Consider the following 16,668-nt stretch of genomic DNA (forward strand, 5'->3'; position numbering starts at 1 on the left):
GCTAGGATTGTATTCATTTGCTCTTATTTTGCTTCTTGTGATAAATGAGTTAAATGTGATGTCTTAATAATATAGCTATTAATGGTGAGTTTGTCTTTGAATCAGTATGAAATCCTTAGTATTAAGCCCCACTGGGAGCTTCTTGCTCTCTTTCTCTCATTTTAACTTTCTGTCTGAAAGACTAGAATATATTCCAAGCAGTGACACAGTTTACTCTGCATATCCTTTAATTATTTACAGAGTATCTGGGAAGAGTCAAATTCTCCATTGATGTTTAAAACTTATGTAATAGTGATGCTACAATGCATAGTAGAGAATTAGATGGGCACTTCTGTTTAGTTTGCCAAGTACACCTCCACATAGTATTTGGGTATTTCATGAGCCCCAGCATACTGAAATTTGTAGTTTTCCAGCATTTTTTGGTCTGGCTACATCCACTGCTAAATAGTTTTTGAAAGATTAAAAGATTAACGAGTTTGACTTGTATTTTTCAGCTGATATTATGGTAAAGTTATCTGAAAGATGGGTGTCAGATGCTTGGACAGAGGGCGCAATTTCAGTGCTTGCCCTAGGCTCTCTTTTCCCTAGATATGCCTCTGGTCATGTGACTTGCCTCTGGGGGCCCCCCAAAGGCAGTGGGCCCCCAGACAACTGTCTCCCCTTGCCCTATTATAGTTACGCCTCTGCTGTCTGCATTTGAATCTGCCTACCCTACAATTGCTGTAGGAATCATATGAAACTTCCTCTATGGTGGGCCTTCTTTGCTTTCTTTCACACCTCTGCAATCACTGGAGGATTAGAGCAAGCCCCGACAGATATCAGGACCTGCTTAATTAATAGTTGCAAAAGTTTTCTGAGGAACATATGTCTTTGCTAGTAAGTGTCCTTTGCTCTGCAGTGATGAGAAAGGTGCAGGAAGGGACTTGCCCAAGGCTGCAGAGGAAACCAGGGGCAGAAGACGTATCTGAGTGCTCTCTGTGGCGCACTAGCTCCCAAATGCTATGTCTCCTTTCATAACCCTGCATGCCCCCACTTTCCAGAAGTGGTATTTCATTACTCAGGTTTCCAGGGCATGAACATGTGGGAAACCAGCCAAGCTGCAGATAGCTTAAAGATGAAGTTATCTTTAACATCTTCCCAGATTTAAGCGGCAGTGAAGGGTCTCAGCAAAAACATGGCTACGTTTTCCCACAGAAGCAGCAGCATTAAAAGGAGCTTCAAAACATATGCAATGCGTATCGCTAAAGTCCCTAATAAGATACCAGGGAGTTATCCACACATGGCTTCATGCAGTGGGGTAAATGCTAAGCGAAACCGATTCGAAGTGCACTCATAGCATTGAGGGAAGCAGCCCTTCCCCTCTGCTCTTGGGTCTGCTTTTGATGGAAGTTCACATGTTTTCCTTCATGTTTTCATTCCAGCCAATGGTGGGGGGTGGGGAAGGGAGAGAGTACCGAAGAGCTACATCTGTGTTTGTAAAGAGAGTATCCTTCTTATCATGCTATTGATTCTACGTCAGTGCCTCTCCCTATTTACTCCAGCGTTTTCAGAAAAAGTAGCTTTAAACCAGCATTTCAAAAAACCTGGAGATACCTCAAGATAAACTAGAATTCGCACTGCAAAGCCCAGTTTGTGTGTGGAGTGGGTCCAAGGATTTTGAAGGGACTTCAGGGTAAGTTTGGCTGGTGTGTGAACTCACACACTCTCTCCCGAAGGAGATTCGAGGTAGAAGCCCTGTGTGTAAAGCCTCCAGGTATTTAATGAAAGAGTGTCAATGGTCAGGCAGGAGCAGTCTCTCTGGTCTGTGGGATAAAGGCAAGTGTGAGTGTGTGGCTTGCTGCAGTGACACAAGGCTCTGGTATGGGCATGTTTGGTGTGGCACAGCTGACACTCATGGACAGCTGGTTCCAGCAGGTAGCTAGCATGGAGACTGGAAAAGGAACCGTCAGCAGGCAAGAGAACAGTATTGAATTCCTATACTAGTCAAGGGCAGGTGAACCATGTTCCATCATGGCCAAGCCAGAAGCAGGTCTGCACTGAGTAATATCCATTGGACTTAAATCAAAGATTAGCAGGATCTTGGGCTGATCACACCTTATAAAGCTGGAGAGGACTTATGTAGTCCAACCCTGCTTGATTCAGGAAATCCAGAGATATCCCCAGCAGACAGCTGCCCAGCCTTTGCTTGAAGACCTCCAAAGGGGCTTCCACTTTCACTGATAATTCTCCTGTACACATGGAAGTCCTTTTTCTTTTCTTTTTTTTGCCTAGCCTTATGTTTCACAGTATAACAAGTGGAGGTTGAACTGAGAAGACTTAGGTACAGACTGTGGGGGTTGGGACTCAGGAGATGGTTTAGATCTGCTTGTTCCAGATGGGGTTAGGGTACGCTCCACCAGAAGTGGAGTAAATAGAGAGAGGCACTGCTGTAGAATCATTAGCATGATTAGAAGGATACTCTCTTTACAAATGCAGATGTAACCTAAAGAACAGGTATGCAGTTTGGAAGTTCTTCTGGACCTATCACTCTCTCTGGTGCTTCAGATTGAGGCAGTGGCCAGGACTGCTTTCAATCAGCTTCAACTGATATGCCAACTATGCCCATTTCTGGAGGTAAACGACCTCAAAACAGTGATACATAGGCTGGTAACTTCCAGGCTAGACTTCTGTAATGCTCTGTATGTGGGGCTGCCTTTGTGTATAGCTCGGAAACTAAAATTGGTGCAGAATGCAGCAGCCAGATGGGTCTCTGGGGTCTCCCAAAGAGAACATATAACACCAATTTCGAAAGAACTGCACTGGCTGCAAATATGTTTCCAAACAAAATACAAAGTGCTGGTTATTACCTATGAAGCCCTTAACAGCTTGGGCCCAGGGTACTTAAGAGAGCGCCTTCTTTGTCATGAACCCTGCTGCTTACTTAGAACACATGGGGAGGTTTGATTATGGCTGCCACCAGTGTTATCTCTAAGGCATGTGCATATGTGCACACTCACAAGTTTTTAAATGTTCATTTAATTAATTTTAGATCCCGCTCAGGTTGAATCAGGAAGGCACCACTCTGAATGCAGGTGCGCGCACACTGCCTTGATACTGCCAACCAGAACAAAACTCATTCTGCACAGAGATGGGGGTAAAAAAATTAGAGGGACCACTGGCTGCCACCAGTTCGTTTGGTCGTGATGTGAGGCCGGGCCTTCTCTGTGGCTGCCCCGGGGCTTTGGAATGTGCTCCCTGTCAGTATAAGGGGAGCCAGAGATGGAGAAGCTCTTTTTAAAAAAAAATCACTCAAGACACACTTGTTTTCTCAGGTCTTTTGTTAAAACTATTTTTTTTTAAATTATGCTCTTAAATTTTTTTTAAAAGTTTTATTTATTGTGTACACCGCCTTGAGATCTAAGTGTTAGGCAGTTTATAAATGTAATACATAAATAGAAGTCTATGACTACTGGGGGTTGGGACAGCTCAGTCGTGCATTTCCTTGAGGTCTCTGAAGTTTAGAGTTGCCCTCCTCTAGGGACATGGGAAGCTTATAAGAATGGTCTGACTTAGTATAAGGGGATTATATACATTATTGGAGGACTAGTCTGATAACAATAGACTACTTCCAGGTTCAGAAGCAGGATGCCTCTCAATACCATTTGCAGGGGCGCCGTGGTGCGAGAAGGAGCATGCCTTCATCTCCCGTTTGTGGGCTTCCCAGAAGCATCTGGTGCGTCACTGTGGAAACAGGGTGCTGGACTAGATAGGCCTTGGACCTGATCCAGCAAGGCTCTTATGTCCATCTAGCTCATTGTTGATACCAGGGGTTCCCAATCTGTAGTACTCCAGATGTCACTGAACTACCACTCCTATCATTCCCAGCTGCAATTGATTGTGGCTTGAGATGATGGGAGTTGTAGTTCAGCAACATCTGGAGTACCTCAGGTTGGGAACCCCTGGTCAATACTGACAGCTGCTCTCCAAAATGTCAGGCAGGAGTCTTTCCCAGCCCAACCTGGAGAGGCCAGAGATTGAACCTGCACACATATTCTGCACGCAAAGCAGATGCTCTACCACTGAGATACAGCCCCATCCCCAACAGGAATTGTAGCGATTCTATTGCCAGAAGAGCTGCACTATGGACTGAAAATATGGAGCAACAAATCATAATGCAAAATCCATAGGTCTCAGAGTGAAAGTGAACTTTGACAAATAGGGTGTTGGGAATTCTCTGCTGGTGATCTCTAGCCCCCTTCACAAAAGCAGAGTCCCCCAGGAATAGCAAGTTTGAGTTCATTGTGGAGAAACAGCACCCCAACATTTCTTCTCCGATCCACAGCTTGGATTGATTTCAGCAAAAACTCAGAGATTTTTTTTATATAAAAAGTGTACATATTTATTATTATAAGACAATAAATAGCATTTAAATATAGCACCAAAGAAACAGCCATAAGTGAACAGTTTTAGTGACAGAAACTGTTCCCGTAGCTCTTAAATATACAATGGCATTCAGCTCTTTTGGAGCATAACATTTGATTCTCCCACCCCACACACAAAAATAGTTTATTTTTTTGATTAAAAAATGGCTGAAGCAGCCAAAAATAAAAACTTGCTATAAATTATTTAAAAATATAAATATGTTGGGGCAGTATATTAAATATAAAAAGATTTGCATAATATTAATAATAAAAACCATGGCATTTACATGACCATGTTTATGGTTTTGCTGTTCACTATACAGAAGCACACAAAATGGTCATTGGGTGGGAGGATGCTGAACTCCATCCTCTCCCGCCTTCAAGTCCAATTTTGGAAATACTGAAACCCTGCAGTAGAGCAAGGAGGCATGAGTGGCTCAAAGCATCCTGCTCTTCCTACAGCTGTTCTCTTATCTTTGGCACTCTGCATTCTGGGAATACTGGCTTTGGAGAGGTTCTTCTGAGCCACTCAAAACTGAGCTTGGAGGCACAGTAAAATAGACTGCTGCTGAAGTAACCCTAGGTTGCCCCTTTAGCAGACCTCGGTCACCAGCACCTGTTCCTCCCATGTTCAGCACATGAGGGACTCTTTAAGCAATCTCTAACACATCAGCCACCAGCTCTGCTAGGCAGATTAACTCCAGGTTCCATGCTGTAGTCGTGCCCCAACAGGAAGTCCCAAATTGTGGTCCCGCTTTGGCTCATTTAGCGTCTCAGAAACTGCAGGTTGATCTCCTTCTCTGGCACCAGCAGGGTGCGTGTCATGGGTCCCACTACATTCCCTTCTTGTTCTGGCTTCACTTCAAAATGCATCAGGATCTGTAGGGAAAGGAAGGAAGAATCTGTGTTAGTTGCATTCTTTGAGACAAAACGTCTCTAAGGGGCTGTGGCAAACAGGTAAAAGGTGCATGACCCAGTGATATGAAAAGTGACAAGAGCAGTGGATCCAACTATGCAGAATTAGATCTTTTCTGAACTGCAGCAGAAGGTAGAACTCAGCCCCAGGATGACTTCCTAGGACCACAGTCCCAGTAGACTTTAATTTTTTTACATTTTGTATCCCGCTCTTCCTCCAAGGAGCCCAGAGCAGTGTACTACATACTTCAGTTTCTCCACACAACAACCCTGTGAAGTAGGTTAGGCAGAGAGAGAAGTGACTGGCCCAGAGTCACCCAGCTAGTTTCATGGCTGAATGGGGATTTGAACTCAGGTCTCCCCAGTCCTAGTCCAGCACTCTAACCACTACACCACGCTGGCTTTCGGGCCCTACCTACTTGGGCCCTACCAACCATCCACCTTACTCTCCCTTTAAACGAGAGCCAGGACAATCGCATCAGGGTCAGTAAGGGTCAGACACACCAAGGACTAAGCAGATGTACCTTCCCCCTATAATAGATTCAGGCATGTATTTAGCTTCCTGTCTAATGACAACAGGTATTCAACCCCAGCACAGCATCCTTCTGGTGGCTGTTGCTGGTGACTACTTTGTGTGTCTTTTTAGACTGTGAGCCTTTTGGGGATAGGGAACCCTAGTATTATTATCATTATTTTTTTTTTGCTATGTGAACTGCTTTGAGAACTTTTTTAAAAAATTGAAAAGTGACCTATAAAAGGTAAAGACCAAGGGGAAACCAAGTTGTATACCCATGGAATATGGCCGCCATGCACAAGAGAGCGGGTGAACAGAGTCACCCCTGGGAATCCAAGTCAATTCACAAAGTCAAAGTGATGGAGAAGAGAGTTGGATGAATCCACACTGTTACAGCTGGTTATTGCACTGGCTTTGCCACACACCCAGCTTGCAACTCAGCCCGCCTTTACCATGCCGCCTCCACACACAGGATGTAAGTGATGCATCAAATGCAGGTCAGGTTCTAGCTGGGTTTGTGGTAAAGCAGTCAGATGATTACTTCATCACATGACTGATTGCTACATCTGAAGCATCTGGCTGGGCATGGTTGGAAACAGTATAGACTGGACTAGATCATCTTTGCCTCATGTGAGCTTCCTGCCTGCAACCTTGCAGAAGCCGCTGCCAGTCTGTGTAGACAACACTGAGCTAGATGTCCCTATGGTCTGACTCCGTATATGGCAGTTTCCTAAGTTCCTATACTAGGAGCTGGCCCTTAGGAAAAAGCCCACATTTCCTCCCTCGACACTGGCAGAGGGGTTTCTCCAAGCAGACACTCACCCTAGCCAGAGCTAGATGCACTTCGAGCTCTGCGATGCGGCGGCCGACACAGCTGCGCTTGCCAAAGCCAAAGGGGATGGAGGCATACGGGTGGTGTGCATCGTCTTTGCGCAGCCACCGCTCTGGCTGGAACGAGTTGGGATTGGAGAAGTACTTCTCGTCACGTGAGGTAGCGTAATGGCAGAGGGTGATCAGCGTCTAAGAAAGGAGAAGGCGTATCATGAGCAAAGCAATCCAGAAACCCAACGCAAAGTGCACACAAACACAGCCCATTGGATACAGTTGTGCTAATCGAGAGCCATCCCGAAGAATGCCAGCCTCGGTTGCATTGCATCAATCCACTTTCTGCTGGGCCTTCAATGACTTCCTCCCTGAGGACCGGTTTCTAGCAAAGCCTTTACTCAGCCACTCTAGCCTCTTGTTGCCTGCACAGCCACTACCACTGGCTTCTTCCTCCGTCAGGACAATGGCAGCTCCTGTTAAGGGACCCATCCTGCACATCATCCATCTGCCAAGGAACCTCCCTGGGCCCAAGGATTCTGGGAAGTTTTTTTAAGGTGCACTCCATTCACCAGACCTGTTGCTGAACCTCTTCACTGCCCTGCATACACTCAGAGGGCCCCCAACATTCCCATGTAGGGGGGAAATTGTGAATGGGAAACAAGATCTTGGTCAGTGGATCTTGACGGGCAGAAGAACAGCTGGCAAGAGCCTCATCAGCTTCTCTGGATTCCAAACACAGTTTGAAAACCCCTATCCCTTGATGTTTATGTCCATTTCTGACATCCCGCTAACTCTCTTGTCCATCTATGGTAGATTATAAATCCTCTAGGCAGGGACTGTATTGCTTCTATGCTCTGTGTGGTGCCTCATGCACTATTGGTCTTATTGCCGCATTATCTTTTGTTCCTCCCACACCATGCTTCTCTGGCCTATGATGTGCCGTTAATGCTTCTCTGGCCTATGCAGTAATGTGTGGGAAGGAGTAAAAGATAATGCCAAAGCCAAGCCCATCTGGTCACCACCCCACATCAGCCTATGCAGCTGAGATCACCATGAGTCAAAAGAGTGTAAGTGCACTGCAGAAGGAAAACTGTTCCCAATGACTCAAGCAAGCCAGCCAAACTGCAGCTTCCCTGCCTGCTCCATTTAGGAGTCAGGCATGCACCTGAACTGGTATAGCCCCACTTAAGCCTAGTTAATCCCCTGCTAACTGAGCAAAGAGGCACCTTTTCAAAGGAGTGATTCTCTTTATTTAGCAGGGGGAGAGCAACTGGCCCTATCCAACCCCAGCACAGCATCCCTCTAGTAGCTGTTGCTGGTGTCTTTCTTATGTTTCTTTTTAGATTGTGAGCCCTTTGGGGACAGGGAGCCATTGAATTGAATTTATTTCTGTATGTAAACTGCTTTGGGGGCTTTGGTTGAAAAGCGGTATATAAGTATCCAGTGTAGTGTAGTGTAGTGTAGTGTTTCTCTTCAGATGCAGACTTTCCATCCCAAGAAAGAACAGATACCTCTTAATTGTCTCGGCAACTAAACTCAGCAAATGCATTTAATGAGTGATGGCCCGGCGACAGGATGCAGCCCCATTTTCTAGCTCTACACTACTCCAGACCTGGCCTTATGCCCCCAACATTAGCATTCAATGGCACCATCCTCACCTTTTTAGGGATGACGTAATCTCCCACTTGGATGTCCCTGTCTGAGATGACACGTGCATTATTGGGAATCACTGGATACAACCTGCAAGGAAGAATCAGAGGCCAAAATGAATCAAGTCCCCCATATATTGCAACATTTGTTCTGCTGCTAAAGCTTCTGGGTCATGCCCATGGGTCCAGTTTAGCTATCTGGCTATGTCTGTTGCACTGTTACAGGGCAGCAAACTGCTTAGGTGTACAGAGAGGGTGAAGCAGGGAAGCCTTCCTGGCTGAAAGAATGCACACAAGTGGCCAAACCATGGGATAAGATTGCTTCCCATACGGTTGGTAAAGGCTCCCTCCTTGTCATTACTACAGACTTCAGTGCTGCTTTAAAATGGTTAGAGGAATATCAGCATTATTATTTCTCATATGTCCTAAGTAAGGGGGATCCGAGAGGATCGAGGTGGTCATAAAACTGGCATGCCTCTTTCAAAGGCATTCATTAGGACCCATCCATGGAACTGACTGGCAGCAGGTTCAGGTCAGTCAAGAGGAAGGACTTTTCCCCACACAAAGCATGAACTAGTGTGTGGAACTCACACTGCCAAGAGATGTGATAATGGCCACAAACTCAGGTGGATTTTTTACAGCCATGTTATTTGGGCAGCTATTAGCTGTAATAGCTAGATGTGCAGGCAGCACACCCCTGAATATCGGGTGCTGTGAAAAGACAAGGGATGGCTGATCTAAAGACAGAGGCCCATGACTGGTGTTGGTAAGAAGCTGGATGGGACCATAGCTCAGGGGTAGAGCATCTGCTTTGCATATCGAAGGTTCCAAGGCTGGGAAAGACTTCTAGCTGGAACCTTGGAGAAGCTGCTGCCAGCCAATATAGACAATACTGAGCTAGACAACCAGTGGTCTGACTTGGTATAAGGCAGCTTGCGATGATCCCAGGGTCTCTTAGCCCTAGAAATTTAGGGTCAGCAGACCAAAAACTTCTGTCTCCCAACCTCTGCCCTGAGAAACAGAAGAACGTTCCTCCAGGCAAGCTCAAACCCAATCATATTTGTGTGCTTCAGAGATAAATATCAACAAGGGGAATTCCTGTGAGTTCCCCATCTACTGCCTCTGTTCTGCAACAGTGCTTACCTCAGAGCCTCCTTCACCACTGCCTTCAGCAGGGGCATCTGGGCCACATCAGCTGCTGTCGGGATGGCATTGTCCTTCATAACTGCTGTAATTTCCTTGTGGAGGGCCGCCTGCACCTGGGGGTGACGGGACAACTCATACAAGCTCCAGCTCATGGTGCTTGAGATCTGCAGAGACATAAACAGGGCTGGATTAATCATTAGGCTGAGTAGGTAGTAGGATAGGGCCCTAGTTAGATTGGGGACTTTGCTACAAAATACTGGTAGTATCTCTGCAGACAGAACACAGAAGTCACTTCTCTTTCACATGGCGAGGGAATAAAGGCCTTGCAATAATTTATCAACCTATCCTATTATACAGGGTTAAGAGCAGACTAGACATGCATTCTATACTACAGTGAGAAATTGGTAATTTAGACATGGGAAGAGTTTTCTGCCCTGGGGTCCACTAATTACTTTCTAAGGCGTTAGAGGTGCTAGCCTGAAAGCCCCATGACCCGAAAGGTTCTCTGCATATGCACAGGGATATTATTTTACACACACACGCGCGCGCTAAGCATTGGCACAGGAAATAAATTCTAGGCTCAAATTTATCTATCAAATAAATAAGCCCTCCTTATGTCTGTATGACTGCCCTCCTTTGAGATCAGGGAGAAAAGAGAATGAGGCACATAGGCCAGAGATATGTCCTAGAACACGGGTCAACACAGCCCTGTCTACACCATCCATAGGAAAGCACAGCACTCCACCCAAACCCTACATGAACCTCCCTGCCCTTTTCCACCCCACAGGCCTATTTCAACTAATGGCCAAATGTACAAGGCTTCTAGAAGCAGAAGAGAAATCCTGCTCACTCCTGAAGGAAACACTCAGCCCTAGCATATTCAAAGAGGTTTACCGTGTCTACGCCAGCCAGGAGCAGCTCAGTCACATTTCCATAGATTGATTTCATTGGCAATTTCTCCTGAGCCAGGTAGTAAGTCAAATATTTTCCTTCCACCACCTCTCCCTGTGATATTTTCTCTGAAACTTCAGCCATGCGTTTGTCAATGTGTCCCTTGGCTGGAAAAGAATAGGCAAGAAATAAAACACTTGTTCTCCTGGGACAACCCATCAAGAAGCACATACAGTCACAGACATGACAGCCTGGACCAGCTAGTTGTTGCTTAAAACCAGTTTCTGCATTATTAAGTGCAAATAGGAGAAAGGCATTGAAGCCTGGGGAAAGCATAGACTTGAACCTTATTGCTTTCCAAGCAGGAATGTGCTGCTCAGGAAGAGTTATGGCATGACCTACTTGGATCCCAGCAGCAAGGAAGCTAGATGGCTGCATGCCTGTGGTTACACCACAAACAGAATCATTAGTCAGAAATGATTGATTTCATCCCTTGAAAAAACTCACAAGTTTCTAGTCCTCTTGGAGAACAGCTATTTTAAAAACGGCAAATGCCTTGTACTGGCTTAATATACGAGGCAACCTGTAACCAGTGGGTGAGAATTCTCCCACTGCCTTTCTTCTTTGTAGAGGCCACAACCCTGTGGAATTCCCTGCCAAGTCATCACTTGGAGTCTGAACTTAGCAACATCTGTAAATACTTTGTGCTGTAAATTTGTGCTATAAATACTTTCCTTTTATAAAAGGCCTTCATTGGTGTACACTTAGTGGTAAAGGTTACAGATCGGATTATTGGTTGGACTTAATAATGTAGGTTTTGTCATCACCCCGCCCCCCGCACTGAACTGCTTATTAGGTCTGCTGCAAACTATTCTGAAGCATATGCATCCAAGAGGGATTTAAGTATATAAGAGAAAAAGTGTCCAACTCCTTGCCTCAACACATGCAAGAGAAATGCAAACGTTAACTACTTTTATGTAACCATACTTAATGAGCGGCAAGCTTCTGAGAGATGCTACAGTAATACAGAGGCCAGATAGCACCTCAAATACAAGTTAACAAGCTGAAGCAGTGACACTCACCAAATTCAAACATATAGTCCCAGGACTCACAGAACTTCTCCCAGGGCTTAGGGAAAATCCGGTGCAAAAACTTGGGCATTGCCATGGTGAGGAGCGTCATGACAAACATGGTGTTGATGGAGCTGATAAAGGTCTCCGTTTCCTTTGGCACTTTTGGTTCTAGGCAGCCAATGCGGGATTCAAAGAGGACTGAAGAGATGCCTAAAAGAGAACAAATCAGAGTTAGTGAAGTTATTGGAGCCAATGCAATCAGAAAGTCAGCCTTGGCTCTGTCTTCTCTTTTGGCCAGCCATACAGATGCTACTTTAGGGGGAAAGTGGGCAAATTACCCCAGTAGCCATCATCTGCTGTTCTAAGGTTGACTATTAAAGGCTGATTCATATGGCTTTCCCCCCCTCTAACATGGGGAGACATTGACTTTTTAAAAGCTGGATTTTTGAACCACAGTCCACTGAAACCATCACCAGAAATCCATCAACATTCATTGAAACAGTCAACATATTCACCTCACTGTTAGGAAAAAATGTGTGTGTGTGTGCGCGTGCGTGCATGCACATGTGATTGGCCTTTCTTGCATTTGCCATCCAACACATCTAAGAGGTGGGGAAAGCAGAACATACTAATGTGAGTCTAGCTATACCCTGTAGTCTTGATCAGGAGAGCCATTCCACACATACCCCCAAATATAAATCTGTGCCATGAAAAGCCAAGCTTTGTAGCTTCGTTTCACAAGAAATGAAAATTAGGCCAATTTACTTCCAACTTGCACAATTTGTTCTGCTAGACAGGAGGAAGTACAAACTGGCACGGGGAGAAATTTCCCTCCTGGAGCTAACAGCAGTTTTTGGTGGCAGAGGGAGGCATGCATTCCCATACTGCTGTGTCAGGCGAAGGGTTAAATATCCTCTCCCTGTATGCTGCAATTCTAGTCCTGACTTGTAGCCATGATTTAAGTTTGGGAATCAAGAGACAAAGGGCCAAGTTATGCATTTAGTGCAGAAGGTCGCTTGGCCCAGAGCTACAGCATCAAGGGCAGAGACCCATCCAAGTTTTCCCCATCCCTACATGTCATTCCTAAAGAGTTGTACCTTCTAATCCAAACTTGTAGAACTCGTCAGCCACATTCTTCACTACGTGCTGCTCATGGAGACTCCGCTGGTGCTCCAGCCGGCGGACCAAATCACTAACCACGTCGTTCAAAGTGCCTGTGTAGGACTCCGCTTCCTTAGGCTTCAACATATGCTTCCCTAGGATGCTGCGGATTTTCTGCCACTCCTCACCTTCCCTGTAAAGGAGGATAGAGGCCTCGGTTAGTTTGCCGGGCAGGCGAAGTGCATGGAAAAAACTTGGGGCAGGGGGAAAAAGTCCTTCCATCTCAAAGCAAAAGCACACAGCAGCCCAAGCCGTCAGCTTTGGGATCTATGCATTTCCTCTCTACAGGAAGGATAAAGCACACCTATAAATCATAAGCAAATATTATGGGGAAGGAGAGGGCTGTGCTTAGAGAGAGTGCAGCCGTAGGAAGCCTGCCTGTTGCTTTACATTTCCTCTTCTTATTACTCACATCCTGTGTCTAGACAGCGGAAGCACTAGCCCAGCCCCAGCGGATGAGAACACTCCCACCAAGAAGGACCTGAGTCATCAATTGCTTAGTGCCTTGAACAGATTCCTCACACTCAGCTTGTCCTTTGCGCAAGCCCAGGAAGCAGCCTGCAGTTCCAGTGTGACACATTTCCAGGAAACAACTGAGAGACAGTGAGGAGCAGGAAGCCACAAGAAGATGGGTTGCTGGATCCAGGGGCTCCTTACACCCATTTAACTGGGGATTGTATCTATTGTAACCATAGGAGCAGCAAGCTCAGCATCTGGAGTCAGATGCTCCTCAGGGTGAAACACAAACTCTAACTAAAGCATTCATGGAGAAGACTTGTACGAAACATTTCAGACAGGAATGGACCGAGGGCTGTTGCTCCGAACAGACTGCATCCACCACGGAGCAGCCAGCAAAGTCTGCCGCTATATGTCTAACAGGCTTCGCTCAGGAGCCACTCAGCACAGCCAGACCTTGGCCCTTAACCCCATGAGGCTCCACTCCCTTAAACTCCACCCTCTATCTGTCAGGCATCACTCCCAAATGCCGTCTCCGAGTCTCAGGAGACCTGGCAATCCCAGACAGGCCTGAAGGCCCAACAATGGCATCATAGCTGGGCCTTTAGGCCTTTGCATTCTAATCCGGGAGAGCCACACCCCTTTGTGGCAGGTGGGCCACCTAAAGAGTAAGAAAGCTGCCACCTCATTCTTCTGGTGAGAGTACTAAAGATAGCAGGGACGGGCAGGAAATGGACTCAGCACCTTACACACTGTGTGTGTGTAGGTGGTAAATTATGTAACTGCCTCCAGTATCTGGGGAGTTAGATACAGTTTGACATTACAGGAATTGACAACAAAGGCAAGCCCCACACGTGGCTCTTAATAGCCCTGTGGTCCCACCCAATAACTTCTATCATGTCTCAGTAGAATATAAGGCTACCAGCTTTGGAGAAACAGCAGGCTCTCAGGGTTTCCCCCAGAATGGCTGCTGTATCACATCATATCCAAACAGGCCTAGCCTCTTGAAAATCTCCTAGAAGTGACTAGAGGAAGCTGCTACCTCGGCTATCAGCCAACAATTGTTAAGGGAAAAAGCCTGGGGTTCTGGAAAACATTTATTAAGGCAAGTCCACCATGGCCTGAATTTGCAGGTTTTCCGGCCCTGCAGTAAAATTGTTGTAAACTGCGGTGAGATTTATTGACTGGCAGTATATAAATATAATTAAGTAAATATTATTATTCAAGAAAGCCTTAGGGATTTGTAAATGGGGGAGGCATTATTTGTAGGGCTGGCTTGATGAGCAGGTATTTGAGTGCATTTATGAAAATTTAAGTTTGTCATTAGAGATGTCTGTTAGTGGATTTGGGCCACCTTGGGTCCTTGTTCAAAAGAGGTGGGATGACTGACCACCATGATTCTGACTGACAGCTTTTAACTGAAACCTGCCTTCTGCAATATGGAGCTCATCAAACCACATGCGTGAAGCCCCAGCAGTGAATACTTACGCAGTAAGCAGCCCATATGCATGGCCCCGGCACACCCTATAATCCTTCCAGGAGCAGAGGTCAGAGCGGATGGGGTGTTTGCCCTCTTGTCTCAACACCTGCTCGATAAGACTAGGATCTGCTACGTTGACAGTGAGAATGGGCCCAAATCTGGTCTTCCATACTGGACCAAACTTAGCTTTGCCTTCAATCTAGAACAAAGCACAGAACAACTTGTTAGATACCATAGTGAAACAGGCTTCCAAACACTGAAAAACATAGTTCTTTCCCACTTTATCATGGAGCAAGGAGGTGCTCCTTTATTATCTCATTTGCTGAATTCCAGTCCTGTAGAAGGATTTTCTAAATGAAGTATGACGATGCCAAACTTTTTCTTGACATAGCTCCTATGCTGAACTACACAGAACTCTGTGTCCTATGTCTTTTAACAGTTAAGTGAAAGCAGAAATGTAAGAGGAGTAGCTTTCTCTAATATTGCATCTCCATGAGGGGAAAGGTTTTCCTATTGAATTTCTGTACTTCACAGAAGAACATAGGCGTCCTATCAGAAAAAATGGTGGTAACCCTAAATCCAGGCAGAAGAAGCATCTACTCTGCATGCTGATGAACACAAAGCCATGCTGTTGTATTATAGCACCTTTGGGACCACATGCTACTACTGGAATATGCATTCACAGAAGCCCAAAAGAACATTACTTCTGCATGTATCTATGGATAGCAACTTCAAGCCAGATATGATTACCATGAAAAGATGTATGAAAAAATGATAGTAATGTCCTGTAACACAAAATGCAAAAAGGACTCCATCAACAGCGCTCAACACAATCCTGCCAAACTGAAACAATTAAGTCCTATTGGTTTTAGTGAAAGAGATATAAACTCTCCCACTGAAAACAATGATGCCCAATTCTCCCACTGAAATCAATAGGACAAAAGTGCTTAATGGTCTGGACCACAATCCATGTGATGTAGGCTATTAAATATATGATAAGAGACATATCGAGCTATGCCTCTATGCAGTGCTTATTTAAAGGTTTCCATTTGCATTCGCATTCTCTGGCTGTAACTCCAGGCACCTGGAGTTTTTGTTTTGATGACAAACAAGTTCAGGGCTTGAACACTATGCAGATCCTCAAGAGAACGGAAGGCACTTTTAAGAAATACCAGTTTCTGTTATGTCCTTAAGTAACTTTGTACTGTTCACAATTAGAAATGTTCTGTTGATTGAAGGTTTACACACATGCACAATAATTTGAGTGCACGTGTGTGGTGGACAACAGGAAATAGGAGTAAAAAGACAATGTGTTGAACAATTGCAAAGACCAGCCAAAGTTAAAAGGTGCACACAACCAGCAGAGAAAGAGATGACCGGGCATCTATTTAGCTGTATGTAGAAGCAATGTGGAAGGGTTAGCAAATGGCAGCAGCTGCCAGATCTGATCTTCACAAGGTATTGCTTCCCCCTTTCATTCATTTTCAGAGGTAAAAGAGCTGCAAAACCAGGAATCATTAGGAGGTGGTGTCACATTACTTACTATCCTCTTCTCTGAGTGGTCCTCTGGCAAAACTAGCTGCTAACTGTGGCAGATGGGTAACTAAAATTTGTTGCTAGAGCTGTATCACTGAAAAGTAGATACCTTCTCTGTGATGCAGTCAAGAAGAGCCATGTTGCAAGGAAACTTCAGTGAGAAGAAGTCTGTCTGGCCAGCAGCATAACCTAGGGGCATCATAAGCTATACCAGAAAGGTCTCTTTACGAAAAAAAAGTCCTCAGAAATACATTCCTCGAGTGATGAAGGCAGATAGGAGTGGCTAGATTAATTAATTGTTGTCTTAATTAAATTTAGAAGGGGTGTGTTTTATGCTGAAACCATCCACCTCACTCACTGAGCTGACAATCACACCTGATACCAATTCAAAAGGGGAATTTTTTTGCTGAGTTATGTTTCAGTAAACAAAACAAGACCCTTTGATTTATATGCAAAGCGTGTTTTACAAGCTATATCATGCCTATCCTTGCAACAGGTCACAACCTAGCCAAAGCTATGTACTTTTAATTCCCATTGATATCAATGGGAATCACACATGCTTAAACTATCCCATAGAAACCAATGGGTTTTATGTGTGTATCAGATGCAGCTTTATTTGGGA

At 45.2% G+C, this 16,668-nt stretch overlaps 1 protein-coding gene across 1 annotated transcript; it reads right to left on the bottom strand.

Moving 5' to 3' along the window:
• Nucleotides 1-4,407: 4,407 nt before the first annotated feature.
• Nucleotides 4,408-16,185, bottom strand: LOC128343754 (25-hydroxyvitamin D-1 alpha hydroxylase, mitochondrial). Its single transcript, XM_053293186.1, has 9 exons — nt 16,156-16,185; nt 14,519-14,709; nt 12,511-12,707; nt 11,423-11,623; nt 10,344-10,507; nt 9,447-9,613; nt 8,313-8,394; nt 6,652-6,849; nt 4,408-5,279 (listed from the first exon to the last, which is right to left on the bottom strand). The coding sequence occupies exons 1-9, from the start codon at nt 16,183-16,185 to the stop codon at nt 5,166-5,168; spliced, it is 1,344 nt and encodes a 447-aa protein (XP_053149161.1). The 3' UTR covers nt 4,408-5,165.
• Nucleotides 16,186-16,668: the final 483 nt, after the last annotated feature.

This window comes from Hemicordylus capensis, chromosome 2 (genome assembly GCF_027244095.1).
Source record: "Hemicordylus capensis ecotype Gifberg chromosome 2, rHemCap1.1.pri, whole genome shotgun sequence".
Classification (NCBI taxonomy): Eukaryota; Metazoa; Chordata; class Lepidosauria; order Squamata; family Cordylidae; genus Hemicordylus; species Hemicordylus capensis.